At 41.3% G+C, this 14,880-nt stretch overlaps 1 protein-coding gene across 1 annotated transcript; it reads left to right on the forward strand.

Annotated features, from left to right (window-relative positions):
• Positions 1-1,857: 1,857 nt before the first annotated feature.
• On the forward strand, positions 1,858-14,521 carry RPL7 (ribosomal protein L7). The gene is made up of 7 exons (XM_073330818.2): positions 1,858-1,933; positions 3,301-3,403; positions 4,089-4,255; positions 5,120-5,257; positions 6,106-6,215; positions 8,366-8,576; positions 14,464-14,521. The coding sequence occupies exons 1-6, from the start codon at positions 1,881-1,883 to the stop codon at positions 8,572-8,574; spliced, it is 780 nt and encodes a 259-aa protein (XP_073186919.1). The 5' UTR covers positions 1,858-1,880; the 3' UTR covers positions 8,575-8,576; positions 14,464-14,521.
• Positions 14,522-14,880: the final 359 nt, after the last annotated feature.

The raw sequence follows: 14,880 nt of genomic DNA on the forward strand, positions 1-14,880 counted from the left end.
CGCTCAGCGGGACTTCCGGTCCCGCTTGCTGCCAGGCGACACAAGACACATCTCTCCACGGCGGGGACCTCGCGGTTGGGTTAGAAACTGTCCTCCAAACCTTCCAGCTAGAGGAGGGAACGGGAAAGGGACTACATGTCCCAGAATGCAAAGCGGCTCCCTTAGTCTACAGGTCCCAGAGTGTAGTGCGCCATCTTGAGTCCGGCGACTTACAGCCTTTCAACACGTCCCGGAGCCGTGGCCAAAGTGGAACTTGGTATGATGGGACTTGTAGTCACCACCGGCCACTTTGCTTCTCGGGCGAGCCCACTGTTTGAGGGTGATGTGTAAGCTGACGTACGAGCCAGTTTGTAGTGTGCGACAGAGAAAAAAGTTCAGCTTATTATTGATAGTCAAATTCTTGCTCTGGGACAATAGTTATTCTAATATAACAATTTAATTGAACATTTGCTTGTGAATGTATTTTTAATTCCCCTGTTATTTGCTGTAGTTTTAATAAGATTCATGAGTGTAAGGTGCTGTACTAGTATAAATTAGTATTACCATTTGTTTTTACATCTATAATACTAACACAGCTGCTGTTCAAATGCCAGTGTATTATTATTAATTCAACATTTTACAATAAAAGTATCTAACACCTAGTATACTTTTGGAAGCTGTAAAACAAAACAAATAAATTAAAATAATAGTAACTTAATTATTCTGGGACAAACTGCTTAACCCTCACTACACATTCAGTTCCATTGTTTCCTATAGGACTGCTCTGCATGTGTGTAACTCTACTCCATAAGCAGTTCCACTGAAGTCAATGAGAAAACTGGAGTAAAGTTTCATCCCTATTTAAGCATTTTCAGGATTGGGGCCCTAGAGCACAGTGAGTGGCCATCCGTAAAAATACTTAGATGAACAGACTATTTTAGTCAAGTAGATGCAACTCCATTGAAGTTCACCTGTTTATGGCAGCGATGCCTTAAATGACTTTTCAAATTGCACAATGAATCAGCTGGCTGCAGAGATGGGAATGGAACCTAAGAAACTTGGGATCTAATGCTGCAAAGACTTAAAGTCACATTGAAGTCCGTGGGACAATTCACATGAATGAAGTTAAACTTGTGCATAAGTGTGTGTGAGACTGGGTCTTTGCTCAATTTCCAGTCCCTTTTTCTCACCAGTAGGTCTGAGACCCAAAATAAAATTAACAAGATTATCCATTTAATGCATGATTAAAACTAGTTATGGCCACAAATAAACAAAACATTGTTAGATTTTAACAATAATAAGCAAGTTTCTTTCTGTATCAACTTTTTGAGGTTTTCAACCTCTTCTGTGACCTAAACTGTGTTGATATATGTGTTGTGTCACTACTTGGCAAATAATAAAAATAAATAACCCTGATCCCATTAAAGTCAATCTTAACACTCAGGCTCAGGATTTAGCCCCATAGAACATCTCTTGGAGCTGAAGTGAATCAGTCACACTATGGAAATGAACTATTTAATGTAATAACAAAAGTGATTACATTTTTAATTACACCTCTGGGCCTGAACACTGTTGGGACTGTGGATTGCGCCCAACTCAGCATGCTGAAGCTGTAGCCAAGCTGGAGGGGCTTTAGTGATGTTTTAAAAGGGAAGTGTTTATAGCCTCTTCCTCCGGGTCTGTAAAAGCTTACTACTGTGTGTTTCAATGAGACATCTACTCTTCGCTTTCCGCCCCTACATTCCCATCCAGCTCTGAGCCCCTTCAACTTGGCCACCGGTACAGCTCAGGCACTCAGGTAGTCACCTCCCTATTCCTAAATTGTATTCAGGCACCACGTAAGACAGCAAAACCCAGGGCTTTTGGCGTTGGCCTCTTCCCGGACCCGATTCTTTAAGTGTATGATGCGCATGCGCGCGCTCTCTTTTCCGGTGGGGATCATGGCGGGCGAAGAGTAAGTGCAGCTTCTTCCCCGGGAAAATCCGCTTCCATCCGCGGCGTGGTGGCCTCTGCCCCCGGCCGGCTCCCCGAGCCCGACCGCCGGGGCTCTGCCTCTCCGCTGCCGCTCGTATTGACCCACCTCAGGTCCTCCCCGGCGACCCAGACCTGTGTGTGGCCGGGGCGGCCTGGGCTTGGGGCGGCAGAGGGGGTTGGTTCTCCTCGCCTGGCGTGCGCAGGGCTTGATGGAGAGTCTCTTGGGTGCGGCGGAGTCCGAGGGATGCGGCCGCCTGACTGCGTAGGGCCCTGGTGTTGGAGGAGGAAGGGTGTCTGGGAGCGGGGCTGGGGTTACTGGGGGAGAGGTGTTGCTGCTCAGGAACCATCATGATGGGATGGGGCAGCAGCGTGTACAGTCTCGTGTCCCATAGGTAATACAGCAGTCACTTCTCTCTTGCCCTGTTAATGTGCTGTATGAAGCATTATTTAGGACCAGATGCTGCCTCTAGATGCATGGAACTAGTGGGAGTTGTGCCCATGTATCAAAGGGCACTATTTATCTCTAAATGGACGATGCATTACAAACTGTGATGTTACTCTTCTAAAATTAGGAGCGACTTCCTAGATGGTCTTTCAGACAAACTCCCACAAAACTTAAGAGTTGAATTACAAGCCTCAGTGATAATGACCCTAGACTTCCTTCATAATGAAGTATCATTATCAAATTTAATTGGTATTCAAGCTATAGCCAGGAATTGCTACAGCCACCACTGCAGCAGTTTGTCAGCAGTTCTTGAATTGTCCCTGGACTGACTTGTATTCAGAGCTAGATGTAAGATCCATTTTTTGAGAGAGTTTTCCTCAATTTTAAGCCAGAGTGATAGTTTTTAATTAGAATGAAAGAAAAACAAATTTTAGACTCCCAAATGGTGTCTAAAAGGCAAGTGTTGGATGATAGTCTTTCAAATTGCTTGTTGCTTTTAATTTGTAAGTATTCAGATAAGTAGTTGCTTTATAAATATCTAGAAGTAGCAATAAAGGGTAGTTACCTTGTGGTGAGACGTAGCTATTTAGCTGCGTACAGCAATACTAGTTTTGTTATCTGTGGATGAAAGATGCTATAAGTACACATTATAATGCTATGCAGGAGTTCAGGCCTGAGTAAGACCCTAAACAACTGAAGATACAGGGAGGCAGAATGTAATTATAAACTGGCTCAGGACACTGAGGCCTGTATTTTCGTTTCCATGTGTGGTTTATGTATCTCAAAGCTGCTTATAATAATTCTTAGTTAAGCTAAATTTGAAGACACACCTTTCATTATTTGTCATGTGAAAATGATCTATAAATAGACTCTCAAGTCTTGTTGTTTTTTTAATAATTTAGAGGAAAGAAGGTGCCATCTGTTCCAGAAAGCCTTTTGAAAAAGCGAAAGGCTTTTGCTGACATAAAGGCCAAGCGTCTGAAGAGGCTAGTGGTTCAAAAGAAGGTAAATATTTTAATAAACTTTTTTGATTGAATTGTTTGTTTATACAGTAAAGGCAATTCTAATACATAGTGATAGAGAGAATTTAGTAGATCTTAAATCTGATATATAGACAGCTGGTTTGTTAATCACTGAGATTTTGCAGGGTATTTTAACCAATTCATTCATGGAATATTGATCAAAAACAGAACACACAGTCTGAGTACTTTAAGTGATGCAAAACACAATACCCTTCATAATTTATGGGAGAGTAATCTTAGAGGCAGTATTATGATTTGAAGTTCAGAGCTTAATGTTCATTGGTATATGGTAGGAAGATAGCCTATTCAGTAAGAAATTGTGTATTGGTGCACTATGACATATTTATTAAAGGCCTTTTGAAACTTTGTCCAGAATGTCACTAGTATTACTTTAAATACCAGGTGAGGGAAACAAACTTGTCTGCTTGTCTTAACTATGTCCAAAGTGTTGCAATAAATAAATGTTGTATGCACAGGAGATGCTACAGTACTGTAAAGCTGAAGTTGATTTTTTTTCTGCTTTCATGTGTTAGGATGGTGTTATGTATCTATTATACACATTTTGTAAAGCTTATTGATCACTTGGAATGATATAATTGAGCTGTTGTAAGCTAACATGTTTATGAACATAGTGTACTTTTGGATGACAATTTTATCCCTAATTTCAGCTTCGTAAAGCGCAGAGAAAACTCATCTATACGAGAGCTCAGGCCTATCACAAGGAGTACAGGCAAATGTATAGACGTGAGATTCGTATGGCCCGAATGGCACGCAAAGCTGGCAATTACTATGTACCTGCTGAACCAAAACTGGCCTTTGTGATCAGGATCAGAGGGTAAGATATTTACCATTTTGGACTATGGTTAAAATTCATGGGGAATAGATGCATTTTGTTAAGATTTGTGGGGAAAATTTGGCCTTCCCGTATTTGATAGAGCAGCACTATAGAGTATGTAAAAGTTCATATCATTTGTAATAAAACCCTTCCACGAGTAAGTCACAGGTAGGTGTGGATTGATAGTACGAGCAGAGGACTCATTCAGTCAGTCTAGTTTCTAACCACAAACGTATTTGGATCAAAGCCCATGTTTTGGCATTGTCAGTTAAGAGGCAAAGTAGCAACTGTGCATGGAGAGTGAATTATCCTCATTTACATTGCAAAAATTAGAATTTTTTACTTTTATAATGTAAACTGGATAATATGAATATGTCTGCAGACCATTATTAATGAGAAGCCGTAGAAATCTCTCTCTCCACATGTTTCAGAACAGCTTGTTTAAAGGTGTACTAGGAGAGAGAAATCAACTAGTAATCCAGGAAAAAGGCTGTTTAAAGAAGGGTGTGCCTGATTCTCATTGAAGGTGAACTATATCCCTGGTTGTTTTCTGGTGGGGGCACTGAATTGTGAATCAAGAGTATCACCTTCCTGCTTTGCTTTTGCTTAAGAGTAAGTCAGACTGAGCCCTTGTTAGCTTGTTGAGGAGAGAGACTAGATTAAAAGTAGATCTGCTTTGAATGAAAATTTCAGAGTATAAATTTGAGATGGTAAAACATAATACAGTTCAGTACAATTGTTACTTTGAATCATTGGTAAGCATATAGCTGATTATTGAATCAAAGCCACATAGCCATGTAGATCAAATTAATTGATTATTACAGACAAATGTAAATCTAAGCATATCACTTATGCACTTTGTAGTATCAATGGAGTTAGCCCGAAGGTCCGTAAGGTATTGCAGCTCCTTCGCCTCCGTCAGATTTTCAATGGCACATTTGTAAAACTCAACAAGGCTTCAATTAACATGCTGCGGATTGTTGAACCCTACATTGCATGGGGGTAAGTGAAGTTTTCAATTTAACTTTATCAAGTGAATTTGAAAAGTAAAATACAGGATGTATTGCTCAACACTGAAATAAGTAGCAGAAAAAGTAAACACAAGACCTGGTCTGACTCTCCGTCATGAATTCCCATTGGTGCAACATGAAGCATTTTGCATCCATTGTGTTGCACTGGGTTGTTACGCTTGGCATGCTAAGCGCCCTCTAAGCTGCGTGGCTGCATAGCTGCCTGTTGAGCATTGTGCTGGTGCTCAGGACTGCAGCAGCAAGAGATAGCTCTCTCCAAACCCTGGACTTGCTGCGGCACCCAGCCCTGGATCTGCAACAGCGGCAGGACAGGTGCCCTGACCCAGTCCAACTGGATCTGCTGCAGCTAGGGGACAGGTGCCCCTTCCCCAGCTTGGCCCTGAACCTGCCACGGCCGGGGGATGGGCGCCCTGGACCTGCCATGGCTGGGGAAGAGGCACCTCTTCCACCCAACTCAGGTACTGCTGTGGGGGGGGGGGGGGAGGGAAGAGTCCTTTCTACTCACCGTAGCCCCACTGCACCCCTCATCCCCCTCTTCCCCACTGCACTCCAACCCTCTGTCCCAGCCCTGAGCCCCCTCCCACACTCCAAACCCCTTGGCCCCACCCTGCCACATGAATTTTGATATATGCACCAATATGGAGGTGATGTGTGCACATAACAAAATTCATTCCGCACATGAGTGAGACAAGTTAGAGGGAACACTGTTTGAATGTGTGTTGTCCTCATACTAAGCTCAAATAATTTAATATAGAACTTCATTTTTTGGCATTATTGAATGAGAATCCCAATCACTTCTATCTCACTTCTGTATTTCAGTTACCCCAATCTGAAATCTGTGCATGAACTGATCTACAAGCGTGGTTACGGCAAGATCAACAGGCAGCGCATTGCTCTGACTGACAATTCTCTGATTCAGCGGTGTCTTGGTAAATATAACTTAATTTTTTAGCAATGATTTTGTCTTAAGATTATCTGATTTAACTAAAAATATGAGCTTAAAAATTCTGAACACTACCTCTATCACTAAAAATAGGTTTTAATATGACAATAAATCACTGTCTTGGCAACTTGACGCAAAGCAGGAATGAAAGTATTAGCTTTTCCTATTAGAAATCAAAACTTTCAAAATGTAAAGTAAATTAAATTTTTACTAACTTTTATAATTTGACTAGGCTATTCAACTGTAAACCTTGTCTCTCCGATTGATTTGCATTGATTTCTAATGGAAAAACTGATAGGTCAAGCAGGAGCCTTTTAAGAATGAAAATATCAGTGAGAAATCATTACCACTAAGAGTGGAAATACTGAAACAATGGCAGGTATTTCTAAACTGTTTTGAAATCATTTCCTAAGTAAATATGCAGTTGTCAGGGTTCCCTTCCCACTCTGAACTCTAGGGTACAGATGTGGGGACGCACATTAAAGACCCCCTAAGCTTATTTCTACCAGCTTAGGGTAAAACTTCCTCAAGGCATGAACTCTTTGCCCTTGGAGGGTATGCTGCCACCACCAGGTGATTTAACAAAGAATCAGAGAAAGGACCACTTGGAGTTCCTGTTCCCCCAAAATATCCCCCTCAAGCCCTACACTCCCCTTTCCTGGGGAGGCTTGAGAATAAACAAGATGAGCACAGGCGAGCCTTGGTTTTTTTAGGACACTAAAAAATACAATCAGATTCTTAAAAAAACCAGAACTTTATTAGAAAGAAAAAAGGTAAAAGAAGCACCTCTGTGAAATTAGAATGGGAGATAATCTCACAGGGCAATTAGATTCAAAACACAGAGAATTTCCCTCTAGGCAAAACCTTAAAGTTTCAAAAAGAAAAACCAGGAATATGCCTTCCTGTCACACACAGAAAATCACAAGCCAAAACAAAAGTAAACTAATGCATTTCCTTGCTAATACTTACTAATTCTAATGGAGTTGGATTGCTTGCTTTCTTGATCTCTCTCCAGCAAGCACACAGAACAGACAGACAAAAGACCCCCTCTCCCCTCCGATTTGAAAGTATCTTGACCCCTTATTGGTCCTTTTGGTCAGGTGCCAGCTGGGTTACCAGAGCTTCTTAACCCTTTACAGGTAAAAGGATATTGTGCCTCTGGCCAGGAGGGATTTTATAGTACTGTATACAGGAAGGTTGTTACCCTTCCCTTTATATTTATGACCAGTAATCAATATCTTATATCTAATCAGATTTTAAGATTTTGGGATATTAGTTTAACATTATGGTGCAGGAAGTTAATTTCCACATTCCATGTTACTGAATGTTGGTGAAACCTCACCCTCTCCATTCATCTGGAATTAAAGGCAAAATAGTTTGTCTATTAACAATTCAAATTGTTCTTGTTTGCTTTTCCATTATTTATCTGGGTCACTAAAAATAGCAGCATATGTTCTACTTTTATAATTTGCTGAGATCTGAAAGTCCATTATTCTTTACATTACAATTCTAAGAATTGGGTTTGCACAACACGAAACACTCAATTCCTGTGTTGTATTACCAGATGCTCTTGGAAAATCTGAACTCTTGATGTTTAAAGACTACATTAAATACAGAAATGCCGTTGGTGCATTGTTCACTAAATCCTTGCAACAGTTAATGTGAGATTTTAAAAAAAGATGAGTTTCAGTTAAGTGCAAGTGTGTAATCTGTGTTGATTTAACTTAATTTTTCTTAAAAGGCCACTATGAAACAATGTTTACCAAAATTCCATTGGATTATCATGGTTTTCTTTTCCCTGTCATTGCTGGTTTAGTATTATAATCAAGCTTTCTGTAGTGTTTTGCTGTCTTTTTTCATATGTAAGGGGGAAGCAAACCATTTGTTTCTAATTAGCAATAGTAACAGCCTTGAGGGGAAAAATAGTACACAACTTGTTTTGAAACATTAAAGCAGAGCATGCTGATTTGTGGACATTGACTTGACCTCAAGTAAACTTGAGACAGCATCAGTTACTAATGAACATAACACTCAAGACACATTTTTAATTGTGGATAGTGTTTTGTAGGTAATCATGCCACAGGCCTTGGGTTTTAGTCTGATAGTCTTGTAGAATTACTGTTTCCTGGATTTCAGAGAAATATGGCATCATCTGCATGGAAGATGTGGTCCATGAGATCTATACTGTTGGCAAGAACTTCAAAGTGGTGAACAACTTTCTGTGGCCCTTCAAGTTATCTTCTCCTCGAGGTGGAATGAAAAAGAAAACTATCCACTTTGTGGAAGGTGGAGATGCTGGCAACAGGGAAGATCAGATTAACAGGCTCATAAGGAGAATGAACTAATGGTAAGACACTTAATGTCACAGGGAAAATGTACCTTAAAATTACCACCTCCTTCATTTTACTTTAAGTATGCAGTAAAGGACGTGGTCCAGTGGATGTGGAAGGCAAAGTTGCTTGATATTAAGGGGCGTATGTAGTTGATGTATATTATCTATTTCGATCAGACTGTTAGAATGTGAAGCCTTATTGAACTAGTTTGTCCAATATCTGATGGTTAACTTATTGAGTGTTAAAATCTTCAAAGGATATAAAAAACACATGTACAGAAATTGTTTGGATCTTGATCATAACTGTTATGTATTTTTTCCCAACAACTTACTACTAACTTGCTAAACAAAGAATTTAAATATTTAACCATGCTTGGGATTTGTAATGGAAACGTTGACTGCCCTTACTGGCATTAACGGATCAAAAGTAGTACTCGTTCCCAGAAACTTCTTGCTTTTGCTCTTAGCTATCATCTGGCCACAAGGGTTCTTTCTTGTATCCACTAATCTAGGTACAAGTGGTCTTTTTGAATTTGCAGAGTCAGATGTGCTTATAGAAATGGCAGGGGACAGGGTATGGACTTAAAATCACTTCTACACTTTTAATTGAGTATGTGTATTAACATGACATCTCCGTTCCCTATATTGGCCAAAGTAATAATCTATTTCAGAAAAACAGGCAAAAAAACCATAGAGCACAGAGTTAGTATGGATTATAGAAATGGTCAGAGGGCTTGAGGACTACCAAATTCCTAGTCTAGAGGCTGATAAGAAAAAGGTCGGCCCACCAATGTGCTCCATGGACAATGTTACAATGCATTTGATTAACCCACATGTGTTGGGATTTCTAATGGTACTATTCGTTGACTGTGCTTGGCACTAGAGCTCATCAGGAACTTTGACAAGGTTTTTGTTGGAACATGCCAGTTTGACAAAACTGACCTGGTTAGTGGGAAAGGATCTGTTCTGTCAAGTTTTCAGCTCAGATCTTTAAAAATTTCAAAATTGTCAAAACGCTTCATTATGATATCTGAATTGAAAAATTCTGGGCTTCTGGGTAATGACTGTTCTGAAATTTAAAAAACAAATTCAAAATTACTGAAACTTTCAGATGACCTAAACTGGAATCTTCTTGGATTTGGGGTTTGTGAAAATTTGAGATTGACTGTGTCCCCATTTGGAATGGGAAATTGTTCAGAATAATTTTTGTGGGATGGAAAAACAGTTTCCACTCGGCTGTACTTGGGACCTCTTCCCTATCAGCCTTTGGCGACAGGCTGATACCTATGCTGAGGGGAATTGACCACTACACATGCGCAGAACTCATGTCCTTCACAGATTTTTGTTCCTCCGCAGAATATATATTCTGCTGGAGGGGGTGCTGCAGTTACACCATTTTCCCATTAGGGGCTGCTGTGGCACCAGAAGAGAGGGCAGTAAAGAGGGAGGGGGAGAAGCCGCATTCCTCATAGTGGGGCCCAGATGAGGAGGCATGGTGGGATGGACAGAATAGGGGCTGCTGGGGGTGGTCACAGACTGGGGTTCAGAAAGGCTAATGGAGGGGACAGACTGGAGTGTGGGCTTAGGAGCTAGTAGGGTAACAGCACTGAGCCAGGGCCACATGGGGAAGGGGGGGGGTTGCAGGGCCCCGTGGGGACAGGGGCAGATGTGCCTGACTGAATGGAAGAGGGTAGAGATCAGCCAGCTCCCTAACAATTCCTCTCCCCGCACCCCACCCCAAAAAAAAGCCCTGTTCCATACTTCTCCCCTCCACACCCAACAACCCACCAGGTTCACTCCTAGGCGCCTTCCCAGCAATTGCTTCCCTGTCCCTCAGCTCCTCCATTACCCCTGACTCCCCCCTGAAGTCTTTGCACTGCTTGTGAGGGGTGCTGGACATAGGTTTCTGTATTGTAGTTTAAATAAATTATGACTCAAAGGTCTGTATTAGATTCCTTACTAGGCATATTGTTTGTCAAAAAACATTTCCTGAATCTTTTTTGGTCTGTATTGTTACAGACATATTTGCTAACCAGTATTTTGAAATAAATTACTAAAATAATTGAAATTGGCAATTTGTTACTTTGACAAATAAAATATGCAGAATTTTAAAATATTGTGTGCAGAAAAGATTGCATCATTCAGTCTGCTCTTCCTGCTCTGAGCACAAGAAGGGTTCTGCCTTCTGTGGCTGTTTGTAGCTTTTCTAAGCAGCAGCAGACTGAAATGGACTTGGTTCTTGTTCGCTAACTGTTGCCCACGGGGTTCTAAATAGCAGCTAGTCTTATCAGTTTTCTTCTGTTGTGTGTCTACAGTCTGAATGGTAGCGTAGAGATGCAGTGGAGCTATGATAAGAGTTTTGTGCTGCATTGACAGAGCAAAATAGACTGCATGCAAAGACTTATTGGGCCATTTTAGCAATATGGCATCACAAAGCAATGCTTTCAAGAAGAGCAAAGGAAATATCCCTCACTCCCTTAGAGAAATTATGCATTAGTAAGGCTACGATTTAGTCAGAGTTAGGGCCCTACCAAATTCATGATCCATTTTGGTCAATTTCATGGTCATAGGATTTTAAAATAGTAAGTTTCATGATTTCAGGTATTTCAATCTGAAATTTCACTGTTATAATTGTAGGACTCCTGACCCAAAAAGGAGTTGTGGGAAGGTTGCAAGGTTATTGCGGGGGGGGTGCGCTGCAGCATTGCAGTACTGCTACCTGTACTTCTGAACCGCTGATGCTGCCTTCAGAGCTGGGCAGCTGGAGAGTGGAGGCTGCCGGCCAGGAGCCCAGCTCTGAAGGCAGAGCCACCGCCAGCAGCAGTGCAGAAGTAAGGATGGTGTGGTATGGTATTGCCACCCTTGCTTCTGTGCTGCTGACAAATTTCATGGGGGGAGACCAGATTTCATGGTCCGTGATGCGTTTTTCATGGCCGTGAATTTGGTAGGGCCCTAGTTATGAGTATTTTTAGTAAAAGTGATGGATAGGTCATGGGCAATAAACAAAAATTCACCGCCTGTGACCTGTCCATGACTTCTACTGTAAATATCCCTGACTAAATCTGGGGGGAGGAGGGGTGCGCGAAAAGTCACAAAATTCTTGACTTCCATGACAGACACGGAGCTCTATGCATTAGTATACAGAAGAATGAGACAATTTGCTGCAGTTGCCCTTTTTAAAAACCCAAGCACCTAAATTAGATTAAACATGCTCAACATCACTGAGTTTATTGTACTACACCACAAAATAGGAAGCCTTCCGATTACTTGCTCATTAGAGATTAGAGAACACCTAAATGCTTTTCTGTGTCTTTAAAGGAGGAGAGAAGGCATTAATTTTTAAAAGGTGAGCTTTTATGGCTGTGAAGATACCTTCCCAATGTCAACAATTCAAATAGTCATTGAAACAATGTTTCAATTGACCCAAACTGGATTTTTTCCCCATTTTTGGGTTATTTTGCTCTTTCCATTAGTCCAGAGGTGGCTGGAGCTACAGGAGCCAACTTTCCAATGTGCTGATGGGGGTGTTCACTGCTCAACTCCTGGCTGTGCCATAGGGCCTGCCCCCACTCCACCCCTTCCCGCACCCTCCCCTGAGCCTGCTGTGCCCTTGCTCCTCCCCCCCAGAGCCTCCTGCATGCTACAAAACAGCTGATCAAGAGGTGCGGGGAGGGATGAGAAAGGCGCTGATCGGTGGGGCTGCTGGTGGGTGGGAGGCACTGGGAGTGGGGGGAAAGGGGGAGCTGATGGGGGGGCTGCTGATGTATTACTGTGGCTCTTTGGAAATGTATATTGGTAAATTTGGGCGCCTTCTCAGTCTCAGGTTTGCCACCCCTGCATTAGTCACTTGGGGTTGACTGGGAGATGTGGAGTGTTTTCCTCCCTGTGGGTGAATAGGCTGCCTTCTCTGAAACTACCTGCTCATAGCAGTACAGGGGTTTTGTGATGAGCTCTGAAATTGGCCTCCTTACCGCTTGCTGGTTGTCTGTGTGCTTTAAGTTCTATGGATCAAAAGTTTCTGTAAGAGCTTGTTCTGTAGCTAGCTAGTCACGTGGTGCTGGTTTCTTAGTCCACCTGCTAAATTGCAAGTAAGCAATTAGTATTCCCAGGAATGATTGGCTGGTGGGGAGGGTGAAGTAGACCATTCTTTGAAAACTTTGGGAGCTTTTCTGAATAAGACTTGGAGGTTGGGATAAAATCATTGTATTACTATTACGCTAGTCTAGTGATCACACTTAGTTTTGTAGAATTTTTTTTATTTGGTTCTGATGGGGTAACTTTCTGGGTAGTTAATAGCACAGTTCTTTTAACATCTTTCCTGGAAATTTAACAAACGTGATGAACGCACACTTCTAAAATGCTAGTAAATACATCTTCAATCATTCAAAGTTGAGCAAAACTGCCTTTGTTAGATGTCCGAAAACTGGATGGCAGTTCCCTCTTGTCTAAATAAATTGCTGTTTTTTTCAGTTGTATCCCAGCACATTGCTCTATAGCCTATATTGGTATGCAGTCTGCACTCCTTCCATCAATGATCTTTTCTTTTTAAGTTTACCCAGCATGATGGAAAATCACTGTGGCCTAAGCTTCCCAGGAGCTTTGTGTAGGAAGGAAGTTTAAGCCATACTTTTTCCTTTCTTCCCCTGAATGCGGTTAAGCTGCCTCTGTGCTCACTTATACAGATGGCTCAAGTTCAGTGCAGTGGTGCTTGTCATGATTTTGATTGGTGTTCCATCTCAGTAGCATTCCTTGTCACTAGCTGGGATCGGTTTCAGTCCATTCTATACTAGTTCTACAGGTCAATACAAACTGCAGTGTCACTTTCATTTCCTTTTAATCACACTTCCTTGTTCTTACGCCCTTGCCATGTTATATTTGGGCTGCAGGTATCAGCAAAGCATTTTTAAAAACTCCTATAGACCACTTCCATTGGTCTACAGCTCTTGTAAACCCTTTCTCCCCTTTGTTTCCATTCCTTGTGTTTTCTTTCCTGCAGAGAATCCCAGTTACGTTACTACTATCTACTGTAGTTGTTTATACACATTCTCTTTAAATATATGAACAATGAGTAACTCTTTGGAAAGACTATTCAATTTTCTCTTTCATTACAAAACTTTGTGAGGAGGCCGAGAATTGTCTGCTAGTAATGTAGTGAAAACTAGCTCCCTCGCTTAGTAAGCAATAGCGTTCATCTGAGCTAATGCCCATGTAAGCAAACATCTTCTAAAGGGCAGTGTGCCTGAAGGTGAACATTAATTTCAATTTTACATACCTGTGAGGATATGATTATTCTCCTCCTTTGTCGACATTAGGGAGATCTTCTAAATATTTCCTACTGTTGCCAGCATTGTCTCACCTTGACCAGTGTTTGTGTTGGGAGGCCCAGTGCAGCTGAGTGCTTAACACAAAGCTGAAACTAGTGCCTTTAAGCTTTTTTTGCTTAAAATTCCCTTGTGTAGACCCAGGACTCATAATAGTAATATAGGTGGAACAGAATTGAAGTGCATTTTTACGCAAGTTTAGCATCAACATTAACAGCAGGGACTATGACTTGACTTAGTGTTCTGCCTGAAATACTAGCTTTCCTCTTCATTCAAGGTAGACTTGCTTCTTCCTTTTGTCACATGAATGTTGTTATATTAGGAGATATGTTCTAAAGCTACTGCTGGAAGACAGTGCTTTATTGTGAATAAAGAGACTTGGGTATTGAGGTTGGAGCTACTTGACTAGCATAGGATTCTAGTAAAGTCAAATTAAATAGCACCGAAGGGTCTTTTCAGTCTGGTTGAAAATATATATAAAGTCACATCAACTGTGATAAACTGATAATTTCTATATTACCATCATGCAGAACTAAGAAAATCAAATAATATTGTTAATGTTAATTTGTCTTCTCTTTCAGGTGCCCAGCAGTGGACTTTCCTACTCTGATCTGTTAATAAAAAAATTTCTGTGCACAACAGTCTCAAGTCATTTTGCCTGGGAATTTTTCTGTAGTATTCCTGCGTAGTCACATTGTCTAGAAGTGGGCTTTAATAAGGTATTCCCAAAGCTTCATAATTAAGTCAGTAGAAGAGAAGTATAAAATACTACTTCCTTTTTATTTTACTTCACACATTCTTCCTCTCAAATATGAAGTACCTCCAGGTAAGCCAGTCCAACCCTCTACAGTGGAAATTCAGAAGCAGAGAAGAGGTATAGAGGGGCTTTTTTTTTTTTTTTTGAGGGATGATGGGTAAGTCTTGTTTCTATTCACTGATTGAGGCCCTAGGAGGGCTGCAGAATCCAGGCTCAGCTTGCTGCAGCATACATCTGGCAA

Source organism: Lepidochelys kempii, chromosome 2, assembly GCF_965140285.1.
Source record: "Lepidochelys kempii isolate rLepKem1 chromosome 2, rLepKem1.hap1, whole genome shotgun sequence".
NCBI lineage: Eukaryota > Metazoa > Chordata > Testudines > Cheloniidae > Lepidochelys > Lepidochelys kempii.

Coding starts and splice junctions, on each gene's coding strand:
- RPL7 (XM_073330818.2), top strand. CDS start 1,881: ATGATGCGCATGCGCGCGCTCTCTTTTCCGGTGGGGATCATGGCGGGC. Junction 5,258..6,105: donor GAACCCTACATTGCATGGGG/GTAAGTGAAGTT, acceptor TCTGTATTTCAG/TTACCCCAATCTGAAATCTG. Junction 6,216..8,365: donor TCTGATTCAGCGGTGTCTTG/GTAAATATAACT, acceptor CCTGGATTTCAG/AGAAATATGGCATCATCTGC.